The 23,511-nt window shown below is 39.9% G+C and overlaps 1 protein-coding gene across 1 annotated transcript; it reads right to left on the reverse strand.

The window, feature by feature from the left end:
• Nucleotides 1-1,160: 1,160 nt before the first annotated feature.
• On the reverse strand, nt 1,161-21,643 carry LOC144522412 (putative oxidoreductase YjmC). The gene is made up of 11 exons (XM_078257462.1): nt 21,429-21,643; nt 14,228-14,376; nt 13,656-13,844; nt 13,090-13,151; nt 12,926-12,979; nt 12,745-12,843; nt 12,144-12,279; nt 8,006-8,124; nt 7,293-7,388; nt 4,937-5,047; nt 1,161-4,572 (listed from the first exon to the last, which is right to left on the reverse strand). Exons 1-11 carry the CDS (start codon nt 21,434-21,436, stop codon nt 4,507-4,509), a joined length of 1,089 nt encoding a protein of 362 aa, XP_078113588.1. The 5' UTR covers nt 21,437-21,643; the 3' UTR covers nt 1,161-4,506.
• Nucleotides 21,644-23,511: the final 1,868 nt, after the last annotated feature.

Raw genomic sequence — 23,511 nt, forward strand, 5'->3', positions numbered from 1 at the left:
TTTATCGTTAAATATATAGATAAAAGAAGCACACATTGGCTTTTGCCACTCTAGCCACTGGCCACTCCCCCTCTGACGGGTTAATTAAGCCTTCTGTCTAACTTACAACACTAATAACATTACCGTCATCAAAATACCCCCGCGAATCAAATCCCCTACTTCAGCATTAACGGTCAAGCCACTAAACCTGTATGGAAATGAACACATCCTCTGCTGAAGTGTTAAATTTGTTAATGATCATACGACACAACGTCTCTCTCTCTCTCTCTCTCTCTCTCTCTCTCTCTCTCTCTCTCTCTCTCTCTGCGCGTGCACACTGTCTGGTTCTGGTGGTTGATGAAAGCAGATATGTGCTGATTAGCTCTCATAACGGGCCAGTTGGGTAGCGCACTGCCGTAAGTCCATGAGGCTAATGTCTGATTACTCCACATTTTCATTGTGATATTTTGTGATTACATTCTGAATCTGCAGCGTTCTCTGTCAGGTAAATATAGTAGTACAATGTCTTCCTCTGATGTAGAAATAGCCTACACTCTAAGTAGGCTATAGAGTGGAGTTGCATATGAAGTGGTTTGGGGTCCTTCTGTAAGTAATTTTGGGGTACAATTTGGTTTTGAAGAATTCTACAAGCAACAATACCACAGGCCAAGCAATCAGCCCGTTCCAAACAGGCACATTTTCACTGCACTAGTTACTTAGAATTCCTCATTGGGACACAGATACTATGCACTATAGCTTTAACACATTTTAATATAATATGAGCTAAATATAAAAATATGTAAACTGTCTACTCACTTATACTATGTCTCCATCTAGTGGTGAGAAAGTTGTAGTATATAATTTTTCTCAGGTCAGGGAGGTTGAACATGAAAGTGCATGCTGTAGGTTATCTTACAGTAATACACCAACTTAATGTTTATACTTGTGTAATTGCTTTTGTATGATATTGTGCCTTACAACATTAACTTGAATATAAAGTAAGAATGTTGTCACAAATAACCGATTACCTACAAGCCAACACTAGAAGAAATTGTTGCTATTAAACATGTTTGAAGAATATAATGCATTTTGATTGTGGCATATAAGCAATGTTAAAGAATGATGGCATTAAACACATTTTAAACTGTTTAAAAAATTGATCAAAGTACAAAATGAGTATATTGATTGGTGCTTGTTTTATAGATATAGACAGAAATAGTTGGCAAAGCACAACCATGAAAAAAACAGCAATACATTTATGCATAAAATATTGATCTAATAACACAACATGAGGCATTTCTGTAAAAGATATAAATCAGAAAAAACAAGTTTTGGTTTTATATGGCTTTTATTGAATAAGGCACATGGTAAAGTGAACTTTTTAAAGTATTCAAAAAATCTCATAGTCATTTGAAATACTTTTGAGTATATAAAAACCACCAAAACTGTTTTTGTGCATCATACAGTAGCTAGATTAAAGTACAGTTACAAAATTGCAGTGCATTTTAAGTAAAGCAGCTCACCAACAAGGAATGACCCAACTGTTCAGTTGATGACAATAAACCACGATGACTTTAGCTTATCTTCCAACGGCACCACTCAAACTCTGTTAACTCATTACCATCTAGTCATCAGCAATAAATCAACAACTTACAACAGATTTATATAAAGAATGTGCATATTTCGCTGTCAGAGATAAAGCATCTTGAAGACAATTGACCCTTCACTAAGCCACGCCCGAAAACCGCCACGGGCCAATCGTGGTTTAGCAACCGTAACTAGGCGCGGGAGGTCTGTCAAGCTTTCGAGCGAGGGAAACATGCCGAAGCGTTGTGCGTATGGATTGTGCAAATCTGATACCCGGTACCCTAAAAGCTTGGACGGGGTGGTGGAATGTTTTCCCTTCCCGAAACCTAAAATCCAAGGGGAGAAATGCCGGCCGTGGATCAAGCAGTGTTGGGAGGCCCCATTCACAACTAGCTAAATGTCAACAGGATTAACAAAAACACCTACATTTGCTCCAAGGCAAGAACACACTAATGTTAGCTAGCTAGCTAACTCAGCACAGCATTGCTTGGAAATAATGATAGTTCTTTTTTCATAATGCATATATTTGAACATAAAATAAGATGATTAAAGGCAAGACAGAGGCTCACTTACTTTAAAATATATTTCAGTATTTTGTTAATCGCTAAAAATTGAAGCAGGAGAATGTTATCATTGCAAAGTGGTCAGGCTAATGTCTTGTGTTTATTCCACAAGAGTTATGGATAAGCTGTTTGATTTATAATTATTAGATTATTTTCAAATTCCACTTACCCTGCTGTGCATGAACATAGCTCAATGTGTGTGTGTTTCCCATTTGAATGGTCAGCGTATGAGGCGGCTGCTGCTTGTGCGGCTTTAGCTTAAATTTTGATGAAATTATTCTCTAATCGGTTGCATATTATGTCGTGGATATATCCCTCTATTGCATACTGCAGTCCCTTATGTCTTGCTCTCTCAGATAGTTCACCTGTTCGCCATAAATTACTAATTATCTCCTTGGGAATGTCTGACACCGGTGCATACATACCATAATAGACGTGCCAGGCACGAAAGCTTGTCAGGCGTAGCAACAGTAACTAAGGAGGGCGGGGCTTAGCGAAGGGTCAATTTGGATGAAGTATCTCGCGACACAAATAACATGTTTCAAGGAGTCCCTGAAATAAAGAAAGAAAAATGATATTTTCCTTTATATGTCACAAATGTCATGGTTATTACAAAGAGATTAAAATAATGGTGGGTTGGATTTCAAAAGTGCTTATATAATGTGTTGTAACTACAATATGACTTGTATACAAGGTGAGGTCCCTTACATAGACAGTATACTGTCCAGTGGTGGAATGTAACTAAGTACATTTACTCAAGTACTGTACTTAAGTACAAATGTTGAGGTACTTTACTTGAGTCTTTTCTTTTCATGGCACTTTCTACTCCACTACATTTCAGAGAAAAATATTTTACTTTTTACTCCATTACATTAACCTGACAGCTTTAGTTACTAGTTACTTTACAAATTAAGATTTTTCCACACAAAACACATGTAGTTTATAAAGATGACAATAAAGTATCTTGAATCTTGAATGATTATAAATTAGACTACCCAACAATATAACAGCCTGCAAGTCCAGCTGAAATGATTAGACTATTAAACACAGAACAGTTTGGATCGTTTCCAGTTTCTAAAATGTTAGGATATTTCAGCATTGAGTACTTTTACTTTTAAGACTTTAAGTACATTTACCTGATGATACTTACGTACTTTTACTTAAAGGAACACGCCGACTTATTGGGACTTTATCTTATTCACCGTATCCCCCAGAGTTCGATAAGTCCATACATACCCTTCTCATCTCCGTGCGTGTTGTAACTCTGTCCGACGGCTCCACCGGTAGCTTAGCCTAGCACAGATCCTGAAGGTAATTGCTTCCAACTAGCCTACTGCTCAGAATAAATGACAAAATAACCAACATGTTCCTATTTACATGTTGTGATTTGTATAGTCACAGCGTGTACAAATAACAAGGTCACATGAGACACAGCCATCTTCTAACCGTATACAAACTGGGAACTATATTCTCAGAAAGGCGAAGCAGTGCTACTTCTACTACTTGGGCAGAGTGATGTGCTTGCAGCACATGAGCCACGAGCAGAGAGTAGCAATGCTTCGCCTTTCTGAGAATATAGTTCCCAGTTTATATACGGTTAGAAGATGGCTGTGTCTCATGTGACCTTGTTATTTGTACACGCTGTGACTATACAAATCACAACATGTAAACAGGAACATGTTGGCGTTATTTTGTCACTTATTCGGAAGGGTATGTATGGACTTATCTATCTCTGGGGGGTTACGGTGAATAAGCTAAAGTCCCAATAAGTCGGCATGTTCCTTTAAGTAATATTTGCAATGCAGGAGTATTTTTACAGTATGGTATTAGTACTTTTACTTAAGTAAAGGATCTGAATACTTCTTCCACCACTTATACTGTCTATGTAAGGGAACTCAGTCCATGGTGGTGCTAGGTAACACCTGGTTGAGTTTATATATGCATGAGAGATAAGGCAAAAATATTCTTCTGGTTGACCTCTGAGCAGAGCCTGGCACTATGATGGCATTTTAAACAACACTGTTTTTACCAGGTATTATGATGAAGACATTTAACATATGGAACTCATAATGTTGGATGCATTCTGTTGAGATGCTTTGTGTGCATTGTCCTGTCTCTATGCATGTATTCTCGGTACCGTGTCTGTATAATAAAAACTGCATATAATAAAAGATGATTTATTAATCTGTTTGGATGATCATCAAAAAACCTGATTACACCTGACAAGGGCGGTTAAAATGAATAACATATTATGTATTTGTTGTATGTATTATTGTATTTGTCCCTAAACAAAGTTGCATTCCTAAGTAGCTCAATGTGAACTTCAAAATAAGCAGAAGTTCCAGATTTCCAATGCTGAGAATCTTGACTTCACCAACTAATTGGAGACAAGATTGTTACATGGCAGCAGTGGGCTGACATCAACTCTCTTGGCACATTCATTCTGCAGGGGGGAAAAGGCAAATACAAAGTTAAGTAGCTCAACCTCAAAGGCTTTTCCTTAAAGCAATAGTTGGACATTTTGGGAAATATGGTTATTGGCTTGCCGAGAGATAGATGAGAATATCGCTAGCACTCTCATGTCTGTACGGTAAATACAGTATGGTGCTACTGCCCGCAGCCACTTAGCTTAGCAAACTTGAAGGCTAGCTGTTTCCCCCTTTTCCAGTCTTTATGCTAAAATATGCTAATCACCTGCTGATCGTATAGCTTCATATTTAGGATACAGACATAATAGTAGTATCTTGTCATCTTTGATGTTTCAGACCCTGACCAGTTAGTTTTTTTGTTTTTTTTCCCGCTCTTACCATGTAGTTGACGACATTGATGTGGTATGGGATCCCGCCCATCTCCTCACACTTCTTCATGTTCATCCTCTCAGGATCTCCAGCAGCCAAAACAGGGGTGTTTGGGTCAGCCTGCGTCAAACAACAGCAACAACTAAATGAAATTCAAAGCAATTAACTTACTTTGTTTAATTTTCTTTGAAAATTCTGAGACTGGGCTTAGTTGCTATCATTGGACATCATCTACATAAACTTAGCACAAAAAGTAAGGACATTTGTGTTTGGTAGATTATTTCTCTATGGTAACAATTTTTTTTCGGCAATAAATCTTATACCGTTGGAAAGCCTGTTTAGTTCCCTTTCAAATGGTGCCCCATTTGTAAGGAACATGCATTTGTGGGATGAGCAGCAGCATTGAGTATGTGGGTTGCGCCCATGAAAAACTTGCCAAATCTTCTCTGCCAATGCCAAGCAGCTTATTCTGCCATTGACTCGTTTGGTGTTTGGTGGATTGGATGATTGAAGTTTGAAGAAAGAAGACATTAGGGGTGGAACGGTACATGTATTCGTATTGAACCGAAACGGTACGGCATCTCGGTTCGGTACATGAATTTACACGGAGAATACACGGTATAAAAATAAATAAAACTTTTATTTATGAATAAAAATAAAAAATATTAATGTAATGCGGAACTAATGTAATGCGGAACTACTGTTAGATACGCGGGTTCTAGGGACACCTAATCTGTAGCCCCGCCTTAGCTCTGAAGCTAGCCGAGCTCCACCTACATGCAGTTTTTTGCAGGTCGATGGTACAGTGAGTGAGTCAGAGATAGCAGCACTAAAGGACAAGTATGGCGAGTGGTGGCGACCCACAAGAGTTAGAGGACCCGCCGGCCTCTTTAATATCGCAAGTTTGGGAAAACTTTGAGACTGTATGGATGAAGCCTGGAGCCTCCCGTGTCATGCCCTCCCGCCTGGTGCCGTCCCGGCCTCGAAAACTTCGGTCTTTGGGTCAGTTACAGTAGTACAGGCGAGAGAGTGGTGGATAAGACGAGGACTGTGTGTCCGCGTTGTTCAGCAGTTGTTGTACAGTACATCTAAAATGCCAACGCATATCCGACGCCATCACCCAGCTGTACCAATCGCTGGAACGAGACAAAAGAAAACTGTCCAACTTCTCTCCCTACAGTGCTTAACCAGCCTTTAAATACAAATACAAATAGGGCTTCAAGTATTTGCTGCCTGTACTCGAACCTCGTTACAACATGCCATCCGTCCACATATTTGTTGTTGTTGTTGTTGTTATTATTGTTTATATATGTAATTTGCACTTTCATAAATAAGAGATGCTGTATTTCCAGTTTTATAGCTGATTGTCTTATTTTGTTTACAAGTTACAGATGGAGTCTGGAGATGATGTGGGGTACTCTTTGTTTAATGTTTACATCTTACTTTACACACTAAAGGCTGTTGACACTAGGTGGTACAGCCTGAGACATGCACAATAAAAACTAATTTGCCTTCTGCATTTTTGTTATGCTTTTTCCTCCATTGTATTGAACCGAACCGTGATGTCTGAACCGAGGTATGAACCGAACCGTGACTTCTGTGTACCGTTCCACCCCTAAAAGGCATATTGGCAATTTAACAATTTATTCATTTCACAAACAGGAGCCTCAGTAGCGTGTGGAAGAACAATACACAGCCACAACAGCCTCCTCCTCATGCTGGTCACCAGCCTGGTCACACACTGCTGTGGGATGGCATCCCATTCTTCAACCAGCATTTGTCACAAGTCAGCCAACGTGGTTGTGTTGGTCACTCTACGAATGCAGCTGATCCCACAGAGTTCAGCTGAGGTCAAGACTGCTGGCAGATCCATCTCCAATCCCACATTCTGGAGGTAGTCTCTAATAAACCCCGACCTGTGGGGGGCGAACGTTGTCATCTTGGAGGATAGAGTTCGGTCCCAGACTGTGGAGATATGGGATTGCCACTGGTTGCAGAATCTCATCTCTATATCTCTCTGCATTGAGATTGCCTCCAATGATGACAAGCCTCAAAACAAGTGTCAATAGCAACAACAAAATAACGTGTTTGGCAATGGCAGAGAAGATTTGGCAAATTTTTCATGGGCGCAACCCATATACTCAGTGCTGCTGCTCATCCCACAAATGCATGTTCCTTACAAATGGGGCACCATTTGAAAGGGAACTAAACAGGCTTTCCAACAGTATGATATTTATTGTCAAAAGCATTGTTACCACAGAGAAATAATCTACCAAACACAAATGTCCTTACTTTTTGTGCTAAGTTTATTTTATCCCCCCTAATCAGTCTGTATATCAACATTGCAGCAGTAGGATCTACTCACAGGGTCCATCCCTCTCTGGATGGACAGCAGGTCTGACATCCTGTCGGCAAACCCGGGAGCAAAGTTTTCTGGGTTGATTGCAACAAAACACTGACCCTGAAAACACAAAATAGGAGATGACAACACTGTCAGTGCCAACTGACCCAATACAAACAGTAAAGAGAGCCGCATTGTGACATAATATGGTCTACGTCGGATTCATTGATTGTGCTTATCTTCCAGATAGCAGAGGCTGTCTGTAAGACTGCATTTCAACACATACAACTTGGCTGTTGTTTAGGGTAACTGTTCAGTCACATGCTCCAACTCATAGTGGTTAAGCCACTTTGAGTAGAGGAACATAACATCATATAAAACCAGTGGGTTTTATTTTAACTGGCAGCAGCCAATTTTAAATCGACCTCCTTGATGACAACAGAAATAATTCAATTGCAAAGCCACAAAAGTTCTGTCAACATTAAATTAGATAAATTCGGCTCCACAGGACATTTTAAGAATTTGTAAAAGTAAGTTTAAACCCTGTTACATTCCCATGCAATAAATGCAATGAACATGCAATGATCAGTTAAAGGTAAAGCATTTTCAACTCATTTTTCAGTCATTTCACACAGATAATAAGACAAGTGGGACAAGGGGCAGGTATTTCTTTAAATGGGGTTAATATGTTCTCTAAAACACAACACAAGCCAAAAGTAAATAAATAAGTAACGTACCAGGTTGGCAACCCGGTCTGTTACTTTCCACGTGCGGACATGATTGCTGTACTGGGCACCGGCCAAGATACCACAGAACACCTCCACCATCATTCCCAGACCGTAGCCTTTGTATCCTCCTGAAGTCAACAACATGAACAGACATTACAAGACACAGCAATGCACAGCTTTCAAATTTCTGGCAGAAAAACAGTGAAACACCAAGTTCCATTTCCAGTCAGGCAGAGTAGGGTTGACATTAGAAACTGTACAATTCCTCCTTTATTGTGACCAATCATATGTGAGGATAGGGTAAGACTATACTAGACCTATATTATTTCAATTAAATTTTATTTATAGTATCAAATCATAACGAGAGTTATCTCAAGACACTTTAAAGAGAGAGTAGGTCTAAACCACACTCTATAATTTACAAAGACCCAACAATTCCAGTAATTCCCCCAAGAGCAAGCATTTAGTGTGACAGTGGCGAGGAAAAACTCCCTTTTAGGGAAAAACCTCGGGTGGTGAGGAAAACTTCCTTTAAAACCTCGGACAGACCTAGGCTCTTGGTAGGCGGTGTTTGACGGTGCCGGTTGGGGATGTGATCAACAGTGGCAATAATAGTCATAATAAAGATAATGGAACTATGACTAGAAATAGTAGTTGTAGTAGTTCATGGCATAGCAGGGCACTGCAGGGCATAGCAGGATGTAGCAGGGCACTGCAGGGCATAGCAGGATGTAGCAGGGCGTAGCAGGGCACTGCAGAGCGTAGCAGGGAGTAGCAGGGCATAGCAGGGCATAGCAGGGCATAGCAGGGCGCGGAGCAGGACCATGGCGACAGCTGCAACCATGATTTAGGTGCCACCCTAATCCAAGGAAAACTGCTGGGAGAAAAAACATAAGGACTCTGGGGAATAAGCTCCCCAGAGCTAAGTTAGTAACAAGCATTTCTGGGACATGGATGCACACAGATGGAAAGAGAGGAGAGAGGAGCTCAGTGTGTCAAAGTCTAAAACTATATATAGCATAATTAAGAGCTGGTGCAAGGCAAACCTGAGCCAGTTCTATAAGGGTTGGTAGATGAATCTGACGACTATGAAGAGAAGCAGAGAAGAGAAGGGGGTTCCGTGTCTTTAGCAATACACCCTCCCCTGCCGGTCTAGGCGAACGCTGCAACTCCTCACTCACTAACTATAACTGTATGTACACAACGCCGCCGACTTGAGCTTCAAAGTTACAGGAAGTCATTCATTTTCAATGGAAGCCGGCTTCTCTCAGCTGCAAGAAGCGGCAAATCCATCAACTTTATGGTAATGAGCTATGATGTTGTTCAGCGGCAAACGACCAGCAACCAATCGGAATATAGACGTCCTTCGCGCTTGCTGATTCCAGAGAATATACGATGTAAACTTTCGTTCCACCAAAACATTAGTTCCGAGAAAATGGAGGAAAAACTCATCATTGCTGTTGCTGGGTTCCCTATAATTTATGATATGACTTTGTTTGCGTATAGGGACCAGTTAAAAAAAAACGAGGCATGGGATAAAATGTGTCTCCGCTGAGTTGGTGAAGTGCGTGATGTTTTTATTATTTAAGTACGTATGCTAGTCTTCCTTGCTTGATGTGAATGTCCTGCCACGTCAGAGCAGCTAAAGCATCAAAAGCTTCCCCATACTTTTTGACAAGCGTCCTTGACAGTGCGGCCAGAGCTTCTTTTGCAGCTCAACTCAGCGGCAGTGTGTACAACAGTAAGCTTTATCAAAGAGGAGAGTTTTAAGTTTAATCTTAAATGTGGTGACGGTGTCTGCCTCCCAAACCCAGACTGGGAGCTGGTTCCACAGGAGAGGAGCCTGATAGCTGATAATGTCAATAGTTCGATGTCTGTTGCTAGCTAACCAATTAGCATTAGCAGTTTTGTTTATCAGTACCATAGCAACACTAACTTCCGCTGGAATTCTCGGATAGGAACCGTCCGTAGCCTGTCGCAAGAGTTAAATTAAAACGCATCCGGAGGAAATGAATGACTTCCGGTAGTTTCGAAGCCATATCGGAGCTGATTTCAACTGCCAGTGGGAAGGCAGCATTAAGGGACTTATTTGAGCAACCTGATAGTAAGGAATTATAGTCCAGCCTGGAAGTAACAAATGCATGGACTTCTTCAGCATTGTTTTGAGACAGGATGTGCCTAATTTTGGCAATGTTACAAAGGTGAAAAAAGGCTGTTCTTGAGGTTTGTTTTAAGTGGGCGTTAAATGATATATATCCTGGTATAAAAATAACTCCTAGATTTCTGACAGTAGTGCTGGAGGCCAGGGCAATGCCATCCAGAGTAGCTATATCTTTAGATAATGAGGTTCGGAGGTGTTTAAGGCCCAGCACAATAACTTTAGTTTTGTCTGAGTTTAACATCAGAAAATTGTAGGTCATCCATGATTTCATATCTTTAATGTATGCTTGAAGTTTAGCTAACTGACTGGTTTCGTCTGGCTTGATTGATAGATATAATTGGGTGTCAGCCGCATAACAGTGAGAGTTAATTGAGTGTTTCCTAATAATATTGCCTAGAGAAAGCATATATAAGATGAATAGAATTGGTCCAAGCACTGAGCCTTGTAGAACGCCATGGCTAACTTTAGCGTGTCTGGAGGATTCATAGTTAATGTCAACAAATTGAAATCTATCAGATAAATAGGACTTAAACCAGCTTAGTGCGATTCCTTTAATGCCAACTAAATCCTGTTACCAGTCTCTGTAACAGGATGGTATGGTCAGAAGCAGTTAGAAGGTCGTTAGTAATTTTCACCAGTGCTGTTTAAGTATATGTCAGGTCTTGTTGTTCTTTCACCGTTAGAAGTTGAGGGCAAGAGGTGATTTTATCTCTAATTGTTATAAATTTATCATTAAAGAAGCTCATGAAGTCGTCACTACTCAGCGCTATAGGAATAGATGGCTCAATAGAGCTGTGACTCTCTTTCAGACTGGCTACAGTGCTGAAAAGAAACCTTGGGTTGTTCTTATTTTCTTCTATTAGTGATGTGTAATAGTCTGATTTGGCATTTCTGAGGGCCTTCCTATATGTTTTCAGACTGTCTTGCCAATCTAAACGAGATTCTTTACCTGTCAGTCATCAATCAAACCGCATTCCTAAGTGACAGAAGAGGCCCTCTATAATCTCTTTTAGGATTAATTAACAGGCTTGAATCAAAGATGGCTGCAACTCCCCCTCCTCGGCCAGAGCCTCGAGGAATTTGAGTATTAATATGACTGGGAGGAGTGGCTTCATTTAGACTAACGTATTCTTCATGGCACAGCCATGTTTCGGTAAGACAGAATAGATCAATTTCATTGTCTGATTTCAAATAGTTTACTAGTACTGCTTTAGAAGACAGAGATCTAATATTTAATAGTCCACATCTAATTTTCCTATTCTGTTCTATCATTGCAGTGGTAGTTTTCATTCCAATGAGGTTCCTAAGTATAGCTCCTCTTTTGTTTACCTTTTATTTAACTGATCTGAGTCGGGGGACAGACACCGTGGTTATGGGACTATGAGTGGGCGACTGCACCAACGGAAGCACAGAGAAGCGGGTAGCACTGCACCTCTGATTACTGATTTCAACTTGGGTTGTCATGGTTTATGACCGATAATAGACTTGGTCAGATTTCTTAATATGAGAGCCAAAGTGGGATGAATGCCGTCTCTCCTAATCAGACCAAGCTTTCCCCAGAACGCCCTCCAGTTATCTACGTAGCCCACATCAGCTGGGCACCACCCCAACAAACAGCGGTGACATGCGGCTGTACATGTCATCGCTGATCAGGTTTGGCAGGGGTCCAGAGAAAACTACTGAGTCCGACTTTGTCTTTGCATATGCACAAAGTGACTTAACATTAATTTTAGTGATCTCCAATTTGCGTAATCGGTTATCATTACCACCTACGTGAAGTATGATCTTACTGTATTTACGGTTATCTTTAGCTAGCAGCTTTATAGGATTCCAAATTGCCCGCTCTGGCCCCAGGGACGCACACGACCGCGGCCGCTATAAAATTATGTTTAATAACATGCTAACAGAATGAAGAAAAAAACAAACAACAAAACATGGACAGGATCTTTCCTTCCCTGAGCAGACTTTTATCAGCTGGTTTCTGACCTGTTGCTTCACTGCCGCCGATGGGCACCAGTCCTCCTCCGCTCAGAACTCTCTTAGGGTCGGTGGTGAGCTTGCCCTGGGCGTCACAGCCCCAGCCCTCAGGGATGGGGTCTCCACGTCGTTCATAGAGCTCCACCTGTGCGCATAAAACATCATGATATTGAGTAAGAAGACTTTAAGTATATAGCGTTTCAAAACCGCAGTTACAAAGTACTTGACAAGTGCACATTATAGCATGAAATAAAACAAAAAATGCTTTTATAAAAAGACTTAAAATATTTCAATAAATCATTATAACTGTAAGTGGCCTCTTAATGCCTTATTCAACCAGTGGCCACAAGGATTGTGCTTCTGCTAGTCAAATTAGTTTTAGAAAAACTGGTGTCCAAATCAACCAAGTTAGTATAAAATCTAAACCAAGAACTCTTGTGCAGTGACCAACTTTTCATCAATTTTCATTTCAGATAGCTATTTAGATAGCTGCTGGACAAACAAACATGTGGCATTAAACTAAAAACAGCTTGGGTCAAACGTCTCTCGGCAAGTTATGCTCTGTATGTAAGGCATCTTTGATGGCTTATTAGTATAAAGCTGATCTTACCTTTCCAAGTGCTACTGCTGATGTGGCCATATCCAGAACAAAACTGTCTCCGTCTTTAGCAGGAGCTGCCACGCTGATGGGGTTGGTGCCCAAAGTGCACTACAAACAGCATGATCACAGTATTAGAATGAGACAGAGAGGTTGTTTATGGCATGAAGTACAGTTTATTCTGTACATTTACCTCTTTACCACGTGTGGGAACCACCAGTGGGGACGTGTTGGTAAATGACATGCCCTGTGGTGGTCAGATTGTTATTAGACATAGAATTAGATTCACCTCCATTCCTAAAAAAAAGGACATTTAGTTTTTTGAATCTATAAAAGGCAGATAAACCTTTCACTCACAATCATGTTTTCCTTCAGAGCTTGCATTGAGTAGTATCCTGCAATACCGTAGTGGTTGGAACCTAAGACAGAAAAGTGCCATACAGTATTTTCATTGTTTTGTCAAGATTCGTTGATTCATCTGATACTGACAAGTGACTTTTCTGCCAAAAACTTAATCACAACTTTCTTCCTCTCTGAAGTAAATCCTATTCATTGAAATCCAACGCACTTTGCACTCATCAAACACTAAAGTGGTTTTGATTTCTCTTCTACCGCACTTAATTGCCTGTTATATAATAACATGCTTTCTCCATTCCACTATTTCAACAGTGAAGATAATCCCTTTATAAATGCTGAACGTTCAGTGCAATTAATCAAATACAGACCTGCATCTGAAACCTGAGCATGTCACATCAGTTCACAGGAAACAAGAACACCTGTTTATCCCGTGGAAGCACCTTGGCTCAATCACAATGCATCATACAATTTAAGTTTCTACAGAATTGGACCAGTGCAACAGTTATGGCCTTTCAAGTTTTTAAATCATTCACCTACAATTACAGCATCAGGATGTTCGGACTCACCATGTGCCACCACCCAGCCAATGCCAGCTTCTTTTGCCTTCTTAATGGCCAGTTTCATGCAGAAGTTTCCCACCACAGGACCCAGGAGGTTCTTCCCATCCACCAGTGCTGTGGCTGCACTCTCCTTCTCCACCACCGGCTCACCGTCCTTGGCACAGATTCCTGACTGGATGTCCTTTATATACATGTCTGTCAAAAAGTATAGAGCCAGCGAGCACAAACAACAACCATATTTAAATACAAACTTCAAAAATGTCCAAATCATGAAGTTGAAGTTTAGCAGAGAGACTTGTTTTCATATGTAGACTTAAAATTCTAAAGTACCTCCTTAGTCTGCCCCATTTTTCAAATAAATTCCTAGTATACACATTAGAGTACATAAAATGTAGCTGGTGATTAAGATTGTTTTCAAAGGACAAAATACAAAAATGATTGCCTTTGTGAAAAACTGTTTTACATTGCGCTTTATAGTGTCAAAGTTTACAAATGTTTCTTCTGTACTACTACAATTGTGCTGCCACCTTTAAATCAAACAAGCAGATAAAGTGATAAACTTCCAGTGCCCCACTGACCCATCCTGTTGAGTCCATGGCTGTAGTGTCCTCTGTGGTCTCCCTCCACCAGTACCTCGGCCAGGCTGCAGGCATGATGCGGCTTTGTGCCCACGCCTGTCATACACCTCTCGATGAACTCTTTCACCTCCGACTTGCTAATCAGACATCTGCAGAGAGTAAAAATGTATAATCTGATGATTATATCCTCAAACATGTAATTTTTTAAGCAGGTCAGCTTATGGTGTTGTCAGTGTGCATGTTAAAGTAACAAAGATTCTTATTAATGTCATATTTTGCATTTTAAAATATTTAGGAACGTCAAGATAATTGTCTTGATAATTGATTACCTTTTGGGTGATGTTGCTTTCAACTGCAAGATGAGATGTTTTTGTTAAATAAATGATATTTGCATTCACTGTGTGACCGCAGTGCAGTAACACATTAAAAGTTGAAGAAACATTATGTTTTAGTGAGTAATGAGTAGGACAATAGGTTGTATGCTCATCCCTTATGTCTGTTGTGATCGTTCAATTCTTCTGGCCTAATGGAGTTGCAAATCAAATTTGACTTTGGCAACTCAGAGCCAGAAAAAGAAAATCAATAAAGTCAACAGAATCTGTTTTTTTTTGGCTGATGTTTGTTTTTGTTCTTTAGATCAAACATTTGTATGAGACAGAACAGAACAGAACAGAGCCTCTGACTTTTGGCCTACAAAAACAAAACCTATTGCAATGCTGCCCCACCAGAGTCCTGCAGTGGTGAACCCTTTTTCTACATGTTATCGCATTTGACACGGACAGCCACATGCTAATTCAAAGTTTGAAGTACATCTTTGCAACAGTGATTACGCAACATTTTACTATATAGATGATGTAGGTCATGACAATTATGCTCTGCTATTACATTAAATTGTTACTGCTACCCGAGATCATCAGATTATGATGGTGGAAAACAAAACTGCAACCTTTCCATTAAAGGGGTTTGTTTGGGGAGTTTTTCCTTCTCCTTTCCTTTCTCCTATCCTGTGTGTCGAAAAGGACAAAGGGTGTCGTATGCTGTACAGATTGTAAAGCCCCTTGAGGCAAATGTGCAATTTGTGATATTGGGCTATACAAATAAAATTGACTTGACTTGACTGTTGACTTCACAAAAGCAATTTTGAGCTGTGTGAATATAATAACCGGCAGGACTTTATGTACCAAATAATGTTTTGGAAAAATTGTTAGTCTCTCTCCTCACAGTGTCACGCTATAAACAGTGGTGTCACTGTCTCTGTTTGTTCCACAGCTAGAGTCATGCGCATTAAACCCCTCAGGAACTGCAATAATTACACAGTAGGTGTAATAGTGTGAAAGATGGGCTGAATGCATTAGCATTGGCAGTGCACTAACACATGGCAAAAAAAATTAAGTAATCAGTCAAACTAAGAATAGTCATTAATATGCATTTAATTATTGGGAAGAAAAGTTACATGCCTGACTAAACGAACAACACACGGTCTCAATCATACAGTGGCCGACAGGGGCAAACACCCTGCAACTTAAGAAAACACATGCAAATAGACAAAACACAAGCAAATCAAGAAAACATCTTCATTAATTTGACAACACACGTGCAGCATTCAGCAAATGCTCTGCAAATACACACAACACAACCAAAACATAAACGCGCTGCAAATATGAAACGATGCAAAAAGAAAAGCACACAAACCCAGAAAACAAATGCAACAAAAAAACGCTGCATCCAGATTACACAACGGAAGTTCTCCAGACCTCTAGAGGGAGCAGCTAAGTGGAACAGCTGGATTTCCGACCCCACGAGAGAGAGAGGGAGAAAGAGAGAGAGAGAGAGAGAGAGAGAGAGAGAGAGAGAGAGAGAGAGAGAGAGAGCGACTGCATAGACTGTAAATATTAAGTCTATGTTTGAGATATGTTTTCTCTCGTTTGGTGGGTGTGTCTCAGCTCAGGTCACAGGTGATACTCAATCAGCAGAGACGTCTGTAAACTCTTGGTGATAAAACATTTAAAACTGCATCAGCGTTTAACATTGACGTTTGTTTAAGCCATATTACATGAGAGGGTTTAATTTCGAGGTCCGAAAGGCGCATTACTGAAGTATAGGCCTCCTCAAGTGTAATATTGTAATTATACAACAACGGTTACCAACAAAATAAGAGATCAATCTGTATTCATATTGTGGAGCAATTTGCTCTTGAAATACAAAAAACAGACAGGATTTATAGTCCCTCCCTGTTTAGTAAACCAGCCAATTTACCGTGGGATTTATCAAACTGAATAAATCCCGCTCGCACATATAAACACAAAACTGCTTTGCTAACTCCAACGTGTTGTAAGTAAGACATCTGCTGAAAAAGGTATTGTATTCATTAGCATGATTGACGTACTGTTTAGTTCACAAACATCCAACACACCAAAGTACAAAGACATAGCGGACCAGACCCGAGCTTTTATTTTGAAAAGCCGAAGCTCAGGGACGGCACCAGCCGGGAGGGCATGAGACGGGAGCATAGACTGTATATTATTAATATATTATGTAATTAATAATAATATGAATTTAATATACCGTCTATGGAGTTCTCCAGGCTGCAGCCACACCCGACTCTGATAAAAAGGCAGAGCGGTCTCTCCCTGTGGGGTCGAAAATCCACGTGAGGTTGAACAATAAATGTTATGACTCACTGTGATGAAACAAGTGTGGACGACTATAAAGAACCAAATTAATCATAACATCATGCATGTATTAACACTGACAGAACACATCTATAATAAGTGAGTGTTTTCTGATCTGTAATGCTGAACACATTACATACTTCCTGTCTTCCTTCTCTTTTTCCTCCTCATTCTCTACTATGTCTGTTGTTGTTTTCATTGTACTATTTGGTATTCTGTGGTAAGAGAATGGAATGGTTTGGAATTAACCATAATTGAGTACAGATATGGGCTTTGGCCCTGTTAAAAAACAATAACTGATGCCAGTCATCAAATCTTCTGAGCTGCAGAAATTGTATCAGGATGTTTATAGTTTTCTAGCAAAAGCATTTCACTGTGAGACAAACAACTCATGTTCACACATTCGGACTGAAATCTACAAGATCTCAAGAGCAACATATTTGAATTCTTAAAACTTATTTGAGACATCAACCTTCCAACAAGGAACACCCTCAATAAAACATTCTTGCAGGGACAAGTTTTGAAAGTTGCTCTTCAGCTGTTATTCATGAAGAAACCTGCATGAATTAAGTTGTGGCACAAAGAAGGGCTTAAAAAGAACACTGTGTACACCCACAGAATGTTGCTGCCTTAAATCATGAAACTTGCTTAGTCACGAGGGTCTAAGGATAAAGAGTGTCGTCTGCCCCATTGAAGCAAATTTGTGATCTGTGATATTGGGCTCAATAGCTCAAGCTCAATACCACTCTTATGTCTGTAAATATGTCTTATGTCTAAATATGAAGCTACTGCTAGTAGCTGATTAGCGTAGCTTTGCATTGAGACTGGAAACAGGGATAAACAGCTAACCTTGCTCTGTCCAAAGGTAAAAAAAAAAAAATCACCTTCCAGCCACTCTAAAGCCCACTAATCAACACATTCTATATTCTTTGTTAAAACCGTTGTTTTAACATTTCTATTTCTTGGCAGGGACCCGTAACCTCTTGAAGTCTCTGTGCCTGTGGCACATAATCCTCCGTAAAACAGCACATTTTGATTTTCACACTTTGTTTTTTTGTACGGATTATACAAACTAGATATAACGTGTTAAATGTTGGTCTTTAGAGATGTTGGTATGCTTATTTTGTTACCCCTGGACAGAACCAGACTAGTTGTTTCCCCACGTTTCCGGTCTTTATGCTATGCTTAAAGCAGTTACACACCGGGCCGATAATCGACCATTGGACAGTCTGGCGAGTAGTGTTGATGAACTGACCGAAGAGCCAGTTAATTAACCCGACTCGTGTCACTGAACCAAAAGAATCGAGTGCCATACATCAATGAACCGACTCACTCCTGTTTTCTTAATACATCCATGCTTTCGTGCTGTTGTGTGTAGCTGGTATTCTTCTGCTAGACTGCTACTGTGTGTGTAGTAATCTAGCTCATTAACGCCTCCAGTGGAGTGGTGGTAGAATCAATCAGGAAATGGCCTAGACCGCGCACCAGGCTTCTGAATGAGACCGAATGTAACCGTGCAACTGGCCGCTCGAGTCTAATGTAATCAAGCGGTGTCTTGGTTCTCGGCAAGTTTGAGATATGAACCAAGCCTTGTTTCTGGTGCATCTTAGATGATTGTGTTCATGGCAATTCACACAACATCTATGGGGAAGTACATCACATACAAATACACATCATGTTATCTTGGTAGTTATGTTAAGTGAAATGTTAGAGAAGTGAATGTTGCTACATGGTAGGTAGGCTGTCACGAGGAGACCGCGCACCAGGCTACTGAACGAGACCAAGGACCGTAACCGAGGGTACTGCATGAGTCTATATTCAAACGGGTGTCTAGGTTCTCGCAAAGTTTGAGTTACCAACCGATACCAGAAGCCTTTATGTCTCGTGCATTTTAGAATTGTGTTCATGAAAGTTCATAGGCTACATTACCAAGGGGAAAGTATTATATCACATACAAATACATGTAATGTTATCTTGGTAGTTATGTTAAATGTTAGAAGTGAATGTTGCTACATGGTAGTTAGACTGTCATGAGGAGACCGCGCACCAGGCTACCGAATATAACCATGGCCAGTGCGTGAGTCTAGTGTCGGTCAGTATGAGTGTGTAAATAGTATGTCGTGACCGAATCTATTAACTCGGTAGGCTAACCTACGGCCGTCCGGTTGAACGAGGTCGGTGACTCGAGTCTGTTCGGTGTGTTCCGTGCTGTCGTCCGTTGGTGGAGCTGTCGGCCTTCATTTTCACCGACCTGACATGCTCAGTCGGAGACAGGGCAGTCGCGACTCACCCAGAAATGGCGAGCGGAATGAGCGTGACTAAGCCTCTCAAAATCTGACGAAAATCTTTTAAACTGACCTTTGTCGATCTGAAATGAAGACAGATTCAGCAACTGCATGGCCTATTTCTCGCTTAAAATGTTTTCAGAAACACGTTTCGGTGAACTATTTTAGTACAATGAGATCGTAATCTGAATGAGTCGCCAGTAATGGCCGTTCGAAAAATCCGGAAGCAGCAGCCAGATCCATGTGACTCGTTCGTCCAATCAGCTGCCGGTTTTCATTTTTTGGGCAACAATACAGATTAGCGCCGCCTGCTGTTATGGAGACGTATTACGTCTCGTCGCTTTGGTGTGTTCCGAGGCACTTTTTTGACCAACTCGGGGAGACTGATCAGTCCAACTGCCTTTTCTGCCAACGGTCGGCCGTCTGGTTGGTGTGTAATTGCCTTAAGACAGTGGGAACTTAGGCAATGTCTTATGTAAGAAAGAGGTAAGAACCCTACATACAATTTCTTATGTAGCAGAGAGGACAAAGGAGTCAGGGATAAGGGAAAAGTTTGACAAGGGCTTAAAAAGTTGCCATTGTCACTGCCACTCCTCCTTTATAATAGTTCTACATAAAAGAAAGACAGCTGCACATAAGAACTGACTGAATTATCTGTGGACAATGTAGGATAAAAGGGTAAACCGGCCCTTCTTTTACTGGTTCATGTTACGCTCTCATGTAAGTATAATGAGACATGCATGTCCAAGAAGGGGTCAACACTTTTCTACATCACAAAAACACGAAAATACAATGGAAATGGAAACAGATCCGCATAACAGCTGTAAGTGTTGATGCATTTATGAACTGCTCCAAAAATCTGTATCCCTAAAACAGAGGGACATTGCATCATAAATCATGTCATGTGAAGGAGGGATGAAAATCATCTTGAATGTGTGCAGGAGGGTGTGTAACTATGTGTTTACTTGTCCAGTGTTTATTGGACAATGTGGACTCAATTAGACAGGTCTAAAAGGGAAAACACTAGTCTACCGGCTGTAAAATGTAAACTGAAGTCTGGACAAAAACTTAATTGACAGACTGTGCGGAATGCTGCCACTGTTTGAAATGTTTTGTTTTGTTGTTTGGTTTTAATATATGTTCAAAAGTCTCCCTATGAAGCAGTATTGACACTCAGAAGATTATCCTGCTGAAATAAAGTGAATTGAATTGAACTGAGGTGTGATGGGATGAAATATGACATGGTCAGCGGTGGAAGGAGTCTATTACTAAGATTAGGAAAATATCTGCATCACTCTGCTCAAAAGTCTTCGATTCAAAATTGCACATAAATAAAATAAAAGCACATAGCAGTACCACAATAGAAAAGTAGGGAAAGTAGGAAAAATAGGCTACTCTATCACAAGTGTGCATTCAAAAACTTACTCAAGTAAAAGTACTCTACCCATCATTGTGTATTATATGAAATGGTTGGTTGGCCCTCACCTTCATATTTAACTACACTTTTAGCACCTAGTAGATCTGAATAAGTAGATCAAGTAGATACATACTGTATGATGTTCCACAAACTAAAACAGAGTTTGGCAAAACTGCTTTTAGTTACACTGCTCTATCTTCATGGAATAAATTACAAAATCAGCTAAAACTGCAGCTTTTTATTTCACATACTGAATTCAAGTCCTACCTAAATCAAATATATCAACATGTCTGCGTTTGTTTTTAAAATGTGATTCCCTGTCTGTCTGTTATTTGTTTTCTGTTCAAGTGTATCCTCTATGTGCTGTCTTCTTGGCCACGGCTCACTTGTAAAAGAGATTGTAATCTCAATGTGATTCTTTTCCCTAGTAAAATAAAGGTAAAATAAAAAAATAAATGCACAAGGTAGCTTACCATAAGATATACTTAAAAGTTCTCATAATGCAGAAAACAATGCCCCCTGTGAGAGTAATACTAAAGTAGCCTATCGTACAAGTACCTCAACATTTTAAATTTACTTTGTTACTTTACTGCAAGTATATAAGTCCTATCAGAGCCTTTAGTGTTGCAGCCCCATCCCTCTGGAACACCCTCACTACAGACATCCAAAATGCTATATCCCTGGACATTTAAAAAAATATATTATTATTATTATTATTATTATTATTATTATTCAGACCATCAAGAAAAGTTTTTTTTTTTCTGTCAGTTAGGCTATTGTGTCATGCAGCTCATTCATGCGCTGCTGGACCAGACCCGAGGCCTTACCTGCTCATGTTGACGGTCCTGCTTTGTGCTCCTTCAGGTCCAAGGTTTGTCGCGCTGGGCTCTGGGGATCTGCTGTTGTCGATGATCCACGGAGACACAGACCTCTTCAAGCCCTGCAGTGTTAATCCAGCGTTGTCAAAATCTAACAGGGATCCTGTCTGTCTGTATTTATGTCTGAGTTCGTGTTGGAGGAAAGTCGTTATGGGGGAGGTTCATCTGCGCAGCATCACACATACCTGTTCTGGCCAAGCAAGTTCGTGACGTTATGTTGTGATGCTTCTGTGTTTGACATGATACCTATGACCCACATTTGGAGAGCACATGCACTGACGGTGAATGCCCCTTGACATAAATAGAGGCTACACTGTTCATTTTTTCCTGTAAAATCTATAGGAATGCTGTACTTCTTTCCTTATCTTTCGGATGAAGTGTCACTGCATTCGGGTCACATTAACCCGTTTTAAATTTTTGTTTTATATCAGAAAATATGGGACGTAGAAATGAGCGCTGAAAATGTGTAGAAGAAAAATGTAAAAATTTAAAACGTTGGAAAAAGCAAAAACAAACTGTGAAAAAAAGGCGTCAAAAACGTCGAAAGAAAAAGTGTTTTTTTCAAGGGTGAAGAGAAGACAACACAAGGGTTAAACCTTTCTAAATGTCTCTAGGTTCCAGTTCATACAAATTATTAAATAATAATAATATTAACAATAATATGGATTCACCAAAACAAAAATAAATAAACGTTTCCTCTCAAACTAAATAAGTCTATATAGGGCAATTATGAATTACCCAGCATAATACCGGCATTATAGGCTACAGGACTTTAACGAATAGGCTGTATTCCTGAGTGATTTTCTATATTCCAAGGGATTTTTGTGAACAAATAAATAAAAAAAAACTGACAAGAGATGCTGGCTGTAGAATATGTAAGAAAAACAATAAAACTTTGCCTCTGTGGATGAAGCTCAAAGCAACGTAAATCCCTGGTGCATGTAACCATAGAGCTTGTAACCAATGGGGAGCAGATGGCTTTAGGCTAAGGCGGAGTCAGTGACGTCAGAAACAAAGAGAAAGAAGATCAGGGGGGGAAATGACCATAGACAGTATATAAGGAAATTACACGTTGCTCCCTCTAGTGGTATAAATCCAGTCTTTGATTAAATGTTTTGTAGTACTTATTGTTTTTATTTGTGACTGTTTTTGAGATGCTGTCAACTTGATCCATAACTTCTTTTTAAATGTATGTTTTCATTTCTATTATACATGGTCCTACAATCATAATATTATTTAAAATCCACATCAGTCATGTATTTTTACACAATGTATTTAATACACATTATCCTGTTTTTTTTCTTCCTAAATATAATGTATGTATATGTAATGTTCATCATAAAAACGTATAACTAACGGCAGCCTTTATGTCACCGTCATACAAATCTTACAGCTGAAGATCCGTGTTGGTGCCTTTCTTTTTTAGTGGAGCAGGCCACAAGGGGTCAGCCACTCACTGGACTTGGAAGTGCAATTCAACTGAATGAGAGTTAGATGCACACAGCATATAATCTATGCTATGTAGACATTCACTCCACATAGCAGAAACACGACAGTAAAAACCTAATAAATCTTAGAGTCTTGTGCGAGCTCACATTTGGCACCAAAGCTGCTATAATGAGACTTCATGTTTGTCATCCTGTAATTTCTGAGAAAGAGAAAGGTGAAAAATATATACTTAGCTCTCATTTTTTTCTGCAGTTTACAAAATACTTGGTATTATTATTGGTATAAATAACTGGTTGTGGAACAGTTTGTACTTTAACAAACTTTAACCTTACAAATAAAGCTCTGAAAATACTCTGAAAAGATAATGGCAGTGAAGCATATTGTTTGTGTTTTTCCAGTGTTGTAATGTAGGCCTGTTTTTGATGTCTTGGCCTTAACATGCCTTTAGAATGGGAACAAAGGGCGTGGAAACCAGTTTAACTATTATAACACTCACCCATGATTATTAAATTCCACAAGATCTTCTGCTTATAGTCACCTCCTGTCTGTTTTTATTGACAAACCCTTGTGCAACATGCATCTA

The sequence above is a fragment of the Sander vitreus genome, chromosome 8, assembly GCF_031162955.1.
Source record: "Sander vitreus isolate 19-12246 chromosome 8, sanVit1, whole genome shotgun sequence".
Lineage (NCBI taxonomy): Eukaryota > Metazoa > Chordata > Actinopteri > Perciformes > Percidae > Sander > Sander vitreus.